Raw genomic sequence first — 10275 nt, 5'->3', positions numbered from 1 at the left:
ATGTTCATATAAAATTGAAAATGTAGTTATTACGGTGCATACAGTATTTTCCTATTAAGCACTGTTCTTGATTATTTGAGGGTATTTCATCATGCGTGAGTGAGTCAAATAGAAAGAGAGACAGGAAGAGAGAGGCATGAGTGAGTGTCATTCAGATTTCGTTCGCGTGCGTTCTCAAGTCCAAAGGCAAGAAAGGTCGCGAGCTTCGAGGATTTTCTTTGTCTGTCTGAAACTATACTTTACGCCGTTTTATCACGCACCCGTAGTTTGCGGCACAAAGGCGGAAAAACCGGCACGAAGTTAGATGTCTACTAGCGAGCGAGTGGGCGATGCCATTTGCATCAGAGGCCGAGTCCGCACGATTCATTGACGGGGTTAAATAGCACCACACGCATGCAGGGAAGAGGTCACTCATTCACTCAGCCAGCCACTCAAACTCAGCAGAGCGCATTAACCCATACTTAGGCTACACAGACCGGGTCAGAGTCAGAGAGGATGAAATTAGACCAATGACATCAGATAAAAAGCCAAACATGTCGGCCAAATTACATTTACAAACAATATATTTCCTAAAATAAATTGCTCTTGCCTCCTGTAATATCTCTAAGCAAAAGGGGGGAAATGCCCCACGGGACTGTCTTGCCGTTGTTTCACATTACTTTAGAGGCGAGGAATTTAACGCACAGACAACAGACCACAAAGCCATTCCCAAGCTTGATTCCTCTGCTAGGCGTGTTGGTTCCTGAAAAGTGTCTCTCTCTTCCTGCGCTGGGCACAGCAGTTCAGGCAGGCGACGTACTGTGTCATTCTGCGTAAAAACCGGCGCGGTATCCATGGTGACAGACAACGCTTGGATCGCTCTTCCTGGCCAAGCGCACAGAAGGAAACAGCGTAACACTTTTTAGTGAGATAATTGCTGTTTTGCTACTTTCGTTTCAAGAAAATTGGCCCAATGGGTAGGTAAAGGCGTCTTGTGTTACTGTTGATGATTAGATCAACTATAAAACCAAATCAAAAAGCTTTCTGGTACGTGTGTGTGTGGTGAGTGAGAGGCAACAGATTTGTTTTAAAGTTGGTCGTTTGTTCGGGAAGGATAGTTAACCAGCTGATGTTGGCAGACTGCCTCCAACGAAATCCATTTTTGAAACTTGACTTGAGATTTGTCAGTATGCCAAGCAAATGATACCCCCCTAGCCCGCTGCTTTGAAATGGTGTTATAACAAACATACAGCTGTCTATCTATCTGTGTGTGTGTGAGAATTGAGAGACAGATAGATCGTGTCTGTGTGTCTGTTTCTCTCTCTGTGTGTCTGTTTCTGTGTGTGTGTGTGTGTATAGCCTGTACGTGCATTTCTCTCACGATTGTGTTCATGCGGAATAGATGAGTCTATGAACAGCTTGTCACTCTCACATTAGAGCGATTCGTGGTTCAATCAAGGCTAAAATGTCACAGGGAAGGGGTTGTTATGCTAAACTTGTTCTCACGTTTGAATCAGTCCTAAAGGGTGTTTCTACTCCTGGGTAAGCAAGTAAACGAGGACCTAAGTCTTCCTGTTGCATTTCAGGCCAGGGAGGGAGGAGGGACTGCATAGAGGGGGATGGGTCTGTGTTTGTCTGTCTCGTGTGTGTACCCTACATACACACATGCCCTTTCACTCCAATTCCCCCTGATCGTCTGCGAGGGCATATGTCTCACCGCACGCAGGGGTTACTTAGCGGATACCCACTGATCTACATTCAGCTTTGTATTTCCCACCTAATGGTCAAGGTTACGATTTCGGGAGGGTAAACTGATCTTAGATCTGTGCATCACACACTTGCCCGGCCTAGCATGTCCCCTCAGATGACCAATACCACCTGTGTGTGTGACAGTCCCCTCAGTGCAGGCCATAGAGTAAATACCATAAGCTGTACTGATTAATCTATTAATGTGGCACGGCAAAGTGGATTTAATATGGTCAACATCACGCCACCCAGAACCATATATTTAGAGAGAAAAGCTAACTTCTTACATTTTGAATATGCACTTACATAGCATTGTTTACATATTCCCAATGTAATGTTAAAGTGGAACTGACTGCATTTGAACAATATGAAACACAGACAATCATAATATCTGTAAAAAAAAATCTAATTCCTAGGTTAAGCTACAAAATCAACTTTCTAAGAGGTTTTAAAAATAGGTTATTATTTGACAACAACAAAAAAATCCATGACATACAGTAATGCATTGTGGGTAGAATAGATGGATGCAGTTCAATGCATGATCAACAATACATTTCTTTGTAGTCCCAAAAATATTGCTATCAGGTTGTAAATCACAGCTGGCCTGGTACATTGTTTGCTGCCTCCATTCGGGATGCACTGTTTCAGTTTCAATGACTCAATATTTTGGATAAAAACGGACAACTGTAACTAAGGCTGGGAATGTCAATACAATCAAACTAGCAAGGGCAATGATCACACGTCAATCATAACATGGCTAATATACTAGCGTACATGTCAAACACAATACCTGCTGAACGAATAGGACACACAAGCGAGTATAAATGAGTCAAGAGTTGAGTCATCTACTTTCTGAAATTACAACCTGATTCGCTCCCATCGGTGAACTCAACTTCAATTTGGCTGCTTTCGTTTGTCAGGTTTACAGCACGCAGTGGAGGGAAAGTGTACAGACACATAGGTTACTAGAACGTTGCAGACTGGCTTCTGTTTTTAAAGGTTGGAAATAACAAAACAAACAAAAACCTGCAACAAAACAACATGCAAAGGAGAAACATGTAGGCCTTTTACAGAGACATTTGAGTAGTAGCCTCGGCTGGCTACTCAACCTCAATACATTTTGAGAGCACCACACAGCGATGCTGCCTTCAACCGCGCCGGTGATCCATCCAGCGCAAAAACACCTTTTAAGTTTCCATGTTACAACAAACGTTTCACGAATGCCTTACTCTACATCATTCCATGCATTTATGAAAACGAGCATATCTAAGTGCTCGCTTGTCAGTAGGTCAAACAGAAGAGGTGACCTATTCTTCCCGGGTGTACACATTTTAATACGGTTTCATGTTGCTGAAACGCTGTCAGTTCCACTTTAATGGGGAGCCAACATGGCTGCCATGTCATGTTGTAGAGTCATGTAAACACATCATAACGCAGAAACCTCATTGGCCCAAAAACGTCTAAACACATTGCTCTTGATTTACCCTCCCAGTCACCTCAGACATGAACCACTTTCATCATGTAACAACATACAATGCATAGGCCCACTGACAGACCAGTCTGGTCTCATTAGCTTTAGGACTGGGGTGAACCCCTCCCCACAGGACCACCTCAACCTTTACTCCGTAACTTTACAGTATATCAACCTTAAAGTGTGAGGTTTGAGACAAGGCCTTTGCATCAGTGCCGTTCATAGTTCCGTATGCATGACGTCCTGACAAATCTATTTAAGATACAGTAAAACACGGTTTGCATGTTGATTCATTTTGCCCCATATCATTGTATCATCACAGGAGAGAGAGAGTCTGTGGAGAGAGAGGAGATGGGCCTACACATTCCCTACTACCCTCTCCCAGAGGAAATACAACAGGTACTCTATACACACACACACACACACACACAGTCTCCTTCCTTTCTGGAGTGATTCCCATTGTAATGTTGCCCTTCGCAGCCCTGTGTGCACCGCCTGTTTGTCTCTTCTGTCAGTTTCCGGATGTTCCCAGAGAGAATTAGAGGTAGCTGTGAACAACAATGGAACCCGACCACAGTGTGAGAGTGGCCATTCCGTGCCCACAGACAGACAGCCTGTCCCCCCCTGCCCCCTCCTCCCCGTCTCACCACACAAAGGAGAGGCTCTGGGAAACTGGGTTATCCTATTTTAATCGTGCGATTTTATGGCAGAGTTCCACCTCTCTCTCTCTCTCTCTCTCTCTACCCATCCCTCTCCCTCCACTCAGATTTCAATCAGCTTGTAAAATACTGGATGTTCTGGGCTTAGACCCCTGTGGAGAAGACTTCAGCTCCATTTATTGGATAGAGAAAAAAAATAAACGAATGAAAAACAAAAAAACAAAGCTGAACAGACAACATGTGCCAATGTGGGAATAATAAGGGGTGAAATAACATGCCCATAGTGCTGTTAAGCCTGGGGACGTGGGGGTCTGCACAGTGGTTTAACGGTGGACCGCTGAGAGGGAGATCACACAGCACACACACTTCTAAACTCCTCTGTGCTTATGACAGCTTTCACAAAGTGATAGGCCTATCTATTCTGTTTTTATTTTCATTTTTAAATGATATTATTTGAAATTACTTGCCACCTTTATATGTGCTAATTGCCTTGTTTTCATTCTGTGGTTATTAATTAAACCATTGGTGCTGTTAATAATGACAAGACAGCAGTAAGAATCCATCACAGCATGGTAAAAATAACACAATTTCTTAAATTGTTGGTAAACTAGGTTAGAGTAGCACCTGTTGGTAAACTAAGTACCTTAGTACATTAGAACAGCACCTGTTGGTAAACTAGGTACCTTAGTACGTTAGAGTAGCACCTGTTGGTAAACTAGGTACCTTAGTACGTTAGAGTGGCACCTGTTGGTAAACTAGGTACCTTAGCACGTTAGAGTGGCACCTGTTGGTAAACTAGGTACCTTAGCACGTTAGAGTGGCACCTGTTGGTAAACTAGGTACCTTAGTACATTAGAACAGCACCTGTTGGTAAACTAGGTACCTTAGTACATTAGAGTAGCACCTGTTGGTAAACTAGGTACCTTAGTACGTTAGAGTAGCACCTGTTGGTAAACTAGGTACCTTAGTACGTTAGAGTGGCACCTGTTGGTAAACTAGGTACCTTAGCACGTTAGAGTGGCACCTGTTGGTAAACTAGGTACCTTAGCACGTTAGAGTAGCACCTGTTGGTAAACTAAGTACCTTAGTACATTAGAACAGCACCTGTTGGTAAACTAGGTACCTTAGTACGTTAGAGTAGCACCTGTTGGTAAACTAGGTACCTTAGTACGTTAGAGTGGCACCTGTTGGTAAACTAGGTACCTTAGCACGTTAGAGTGGCACCTGTTGGTAAACTAGGTACCGTAGCACGTTAGAGTGGCACCTGTTGGTAAACTAAGTACCTTAGTACGTTAGAACAGCACCTTTTGGTAAACTAGGTACCTTAGTACGTTAGAACAGCACCTGTTGGTAAACCAGTACCTTAGTACGTTAGAGCAGCACAGACATGCAGGACTTGTTTCTCCTTGGCTCATGGATAATTGATGAGGAGTAGAGTTAGCTAGCTAGCACATTTAGATAGCGTGTTGTGTTTTACCCCTGGCTGCCCCCTGCACTCTGTGTCTGGGTGTGTATCTAAACGGGTCACGGAAGGGTTGGGAGGAGAGACTGAATTCCACTCCCAGGCCTCTAGTCAGGTCAGGGTCACAGACAGGCTCAGTATGAGTGATCACCTTGATTATGGCATGTATCACTTGCTATAGGTCTACACATGACACATTACGTAGAACTATACTTTCTGTATTCATACAGGACCATCAGACCATCGAAATGTCAACTCTACAGTGATATACTGTCGATTGCCTACAGAGTGCTATACAAGTCACTGTGTTAGATCATGCAGAATGTAGAGTTTAGCAAAGTCACCCTGACATGATCTGTCTATGAAGTGGTACAGAAGTAAACTTTCTCTCCCTCGCTCTGTTCTGCTCCGTGTTTACAAACACAGGTAGATTCCTCCTGTCTTTTCCCCGCCTTTCCGTGCCTCTGACTGTTGACCACCCAAAGGAGATCTCTTTTCCTCTCGTTCACCTTCCATCCATCCATTTTTCATGTGAGCGTGGCAAACTCTTCCAGAGAGAGAAGAGAGACACACAGGAGGTCCCTCTGAGCCACACCATGGTGCCTCTCTCTCTCTCCCTCTCCCTCTCTCTCTCTCCATCCCTCACTCCCTCCATCTCTGAATAATGGATAGTTTAAAACCAGACACACTCCTCCTTCTTCCTCTTTCGTACCTCAGGAGGTCAGGGGATAATGGTAGCACTTGTGTTATGTGTTCACTATGATTAGTGTAGCCCCCCCCACTATGATTAGTGTAGCCCCCCCCACCCCATCTCTCTGAGAGTCTCTTTCTCCACATCTCCCTGTCTCTCTCCATTCCACTCACTCTCACTTTGTCTGTCTTTCTATTTATTTCTCCAGTTTATTCCCTCTTCTCATGTGCCTCTACCCCTCCTCTAATGTATATCAGCTCTATTAGCTCTGTCAGTCCTGTAGGGTATAGTGTCAGTCCTGTAGGGTATAGTGTCAGTCCTGTAGGGTATAGTGACAGTCCTGTAGGGTATAGTGACAGTCCTGTAGGGTATAGTGTCAGTCCTGTAGGGTATAGTGTCAGTCCTGCAGGGTATAGTGTCAGTCCTGTAGGGTATAGTGTCAGTCCTGTAGGGTACAGTGTCAGTCCTGTAGGTCCTGCAGGGTATAGTTTCAGTCCTGTAGGGTATAGTGTCAGTCCTGTAGGGTACAGTGTCAGTCCTGTAGGTCCTGCAGGGTATAGTGTCAGTCCTGTAGGGTATAGTGTCGGTCCTGTAGGTCCTGTAGGGTATAGTGTCAGTCCTGCAGGGTATAGTGTCAGTCCTGTAGGTCCTACAGGGTATAGTGCCAGTCCTGTAGGTCCTGCAGGGTATAGTGCCAGTCCTGTAGGGTATAGTGTCAGTCCTGTAGGGTATAGTGTCAGTCCTGTAGGGTATAGTGTCAGTCCTGTAGGGTATAGTGTCAGTCCTGTAGGGTATAGTGTCAGTCCTGCAGGGAATAGTGTCAGTCCTGCAGGGTATAGTGTCAGTCCTGCAGGGTATAGTGTCAGTCCTGTAGGGTATAGTGTCAGTCCTGCAGGGTATAGTGCCAGTCCTGTAGGTCCTGCAGGGTATAGTGTCGGTCCTGTAGGTCCTGTAGGGTATAGTGTCAGTCCTGCAGGGTATAGTGTCAGTCCTGTAGGTCCTACAGGGTATAGTGCCAGTCCTGTAGGTCCTGCAGGGTATAGTGCCAGTCCTGTAGGGTATAGTGTCAGTCCTGTAGGTCCTGTAGGGTATAGTATCGGTCCTGTAGGTCCTGTAGGGTATAGTATCAGTCCTGTAGGTCCTGTAGGGTATAGTTTCAGTCCTGTAGGGTATAGTGTCAGTCCTGTAGGGTACAGTGTCAGTCCTGTTGGTCCTTCAGGGTATAGTGTCAGTCCTGTAGGTCCTTCAGGGTATAGTGTCAGTCCTGTAGGTCCTACAGGGTATAGTGCCAGTCCTGTAGGTCCTGCAGGGTATAGTGCCAGTCCTGTAGGGTATAGTGTCAGTCCTGTAGGTCCTGTAGGGTATAGTATCGGTCCTGTAGGTCCTGTAGGGTATAGTATCAGTCCTGTAGGTCCTGTAGGGTATAGTTTCAGTCCTGTAGGGTATAGTGTCAGTCCTGTAGGGTACAGTGTCAGTCCTGTTGGTCCTTCAGGGTATAGTGTCAGTCCTGTAGGTCCTTCAGGGTATAGTGTCAGTCCTGTAGTTCCTGTAGGGTATAGTTTCAGTCCTGTAGGGTATAGTGTCAGTCCTGTAGGTTACAGTGTCAGTCCTGTAGGTCCTGCAGGGTATAGTGTCAGTCCTGTAGGGTATAGTGTCGGTCCTGTAGGTCCTGTAGGGTATAGTGTCAGTCCTGCAGGGTATAGTGTCAGTCCTGTAGGTCCTACAGGGTATAGTGCCAGTCCTGTAGGTCTTGCAGGGTATAGTGCCAGTCCTGTAGGGTATAGTGTCAGTCCTGTAGGTCCTGTAGGGTATAGTATCAGTCCTGTAGGGTATAGTATCAGTCCTGTAGGGTATAGTGTCAGCCCTGTAGGGTATAGTGTCAGTCCTGTAGGGTATAGTGTCAGTCCTGTAGGGTATAGTGTCAGTCCTGTAGGGTATAGTGTCAGTCCTGCAGGGTATAGTGTCAGTCCTGCAGGGTATAGTGTCAGTCCTGCAGGGTATAGTGTCAGTCCTGTAGGGTATAGTGTCAGTCCTGCAGGGTATAGTGCCAGTCCTGTAGGTCCTGCAGGGTATAGTGTCAGTCCTGTAGGGTATAGTGTCGGTCCTGTAGGTCCTGTAGGGTATAGTGTCAGTCCTGCAGGGTATAGTGTCAGTCCTGTAGGTCCTACAGGGTATAGTGCCAGTCCTGTAGGTCCTGCAGGGTATAGTGCCAGTCCTGTAGGGTATAGTGTCAGTCCTGTAGGTCCTGTAGGGTATAGTATCGGTCCTGTAGGTCCTGTAGGGTATAGTATCAGTCCTGTAGGTCCTGTAGGGTATAGTTTCAGTCCTGTAGGGTATAGTGTCAGTCCTGTAGGGTACAGTGTCAGTCCTGTTGGTCCTTCAGGGTATAGTGTCAGTCCTGTAGGTCCTTCAGGGTATAGTGTCAGTCCTGTAGTTCCTGTAGGGTATAGTTTCAGTCCTGTAGGGTATAGTGTCAGTCCTGTAGGGTACAGTGTCAGTCCTGTAGGCCCTTCAGGGTATAGTGTCAGTCCTGTAGGTCCTTCAGGGTATAGTGTCGGTCGTGTAGGGTATAGTGTCGGTCGTGTAGGGTATAGTGTCCGTCCTGTAGGTCCTTCAGGGTATAGTGTCAGTCCTGTAGGTCCTTCAGGGTATAGTATCGGTCGTGTAGGGTATAGTGTCGGTCGTGTAGGGTATAGTGTCGGTCCTGTAGGGTATAGCTAATTTTTTTAGAATTTTTTTTTCACCTTTATTTAACCAGGTAGGCTAGTTGAGAACAAGTTCTCATTTGCAACTGCGACCTGGCCAAGATAAAGCATAGCAGTGTGAACAGACAACAGAGTTACACATGGAGTAAACAATTAACAAGTCAATAACACAGTAGAAAAAAAAGAGAGTCTATATACATTGTGTGCAAAAGGCATGAGTAGGTAGGCAAATAATTACAATTTTGCAGATTAACACTGGAGTGATAAATGTTCAGATGGTCATGTACAGGTAGAGATATTGGTGTGCAAAAGAGCAGAAAAGTAAATAAATAAAAACAGTATGTGGATGAGGTAGGTAAAATTTGGTGGGCTATTTACCGATAGACTATGTACAGCTGCAGCGATCGGTTAGCTGCTCAGATAGCAGATGTTTGAAGTTGGTGAGGGAGATAAAAGTCTCCAACTTCAGCGATTTTTACAATTCGTTCCAGTCACAGGCAGCAGAGAACTGGAACGAAAGGCGGCCAAATGAGGTGTTGGCTTTAGGGATGATCAGTGAGATACACCTGCTGGAGCGCGTGCTACGGGTGGGTGTTGCCATCGTGACCAGTGAACTGAGATAAGGCGGAGCTTTACCTAGCATGGACTTGTAGATGACCTGGAACCAGTGGGTCTGGCGACGAATATGTAGCGAGGGCCAGCCAACTAGAGCATACAGGTCGCAGTGGTGGGTGGTATAAGGTGTTTTAGTGACAAAACGGATGGCACTGTGATAAACTGCATCCAGTTTGCTGAGTAGAGTGTTGGAAGCTATTTTGTAGATGACGTCGCCGAAGTCGAGGATCGGTAGGATAGTCAGTTTTACTAGGGTAAGTTTGGCGGCGTGAGTGAAGGAGGCTTTGTTGCGGAATAGAAAGCCGACTCTAGATTTGATTTTCAATTGGAGATGTTTGATATGAGTCTGGAAGGAGAGTTTACAGTCTAGCCAGACACCTAGGTACTTATAGATGTCCACATATTCAAGGTCGGAACCATCCAGGGTGGTGATACTAGTCAGGCGTGCGGGTGCAGGCAGCGAACGGTTGAAAAGCATGCATTTGGTTTTTACTAGCGTTTAAGAGCAGTCGGAGGCCACGGAAGGAGTGTTGTATGGCATTGAAGCTCGTTTGGAGGTTAGATAGCACAGTGTCCAAGGACAGGCCGGAAGTATGTAGAATGGTGTCGTCTGCGTAGAGGTGGATCAGGGAATCGCCCGCAGCAAGAGCAACATCATTGATATATACAGAGAAAAGAGTCGGCCCGAGAATTGAACCCTGTGGCACCCCCATAGAGACTGCCAGAGGACCGGACAGCATGCCCTCCGATTTGACGCACTGAACTCTGTCTGCAAAGTAATTGGTGAACCAGGCAAGGCAGTCATCAGAAAAACCGAGGCTACTGAGTCTGCCGATAAGAATATGGTGATTGACAGAGTCGAAAGCCTTGGCAAGGTCGATGAAGACGTCTGCACAGTACTGTCTTTTATCGATGGCCGTTATGATATCGTTTAGTACCTTGAGCGT

General features: G+C 45.8%; 1 protein-coding gene across 1 annotated transcript in view; it reads left to right on the top strand.

The window, feature by feature from the left end:
- The first annotated feature begins 586 nt into the window (after positions 1–586).
- Positions 587–10275, top strand: part of LOC116353548 (Leucine-, glutamate- and lysine-rich protein 1) — a 31013-nt gene continuing 21324 nt past the window's right edge. Inside the window, exons 1-2 of the mRNA XM_031789429.1 lie at positions 587–956; positions 3519–3595. Of these exons, the coding sequence (XP_031645289.1) occupies positions 953–956; positions 3519–3595 (81 nt within the window). The 5' untranslated portion in view covers positions 587–952. The remainder of the gene's footprint in view (positions 957–3518; positions 3596–10275) is intronic.

Source organism: Oncorhynchus kisutch, linkage group LG15 (genome assembly GCF_002021735.2).
Source record: "Oncorhynchus kisutch isolate 150728-3 linkage group LG15, Okis_V2, whole genome shotgun sequence".
In the NCBI taxonomy this organism is placed as follows: domain Eukaryota; kingdom Metazoa; phylum Chordata; class Actinopteri; order Salmoniformes; family Salmonidae; genus Oncorhynchus; species Oncorhynchus kisutch.
This window is presented reverse-complemented; position numbering and strand designations above follow the sequence as displayed.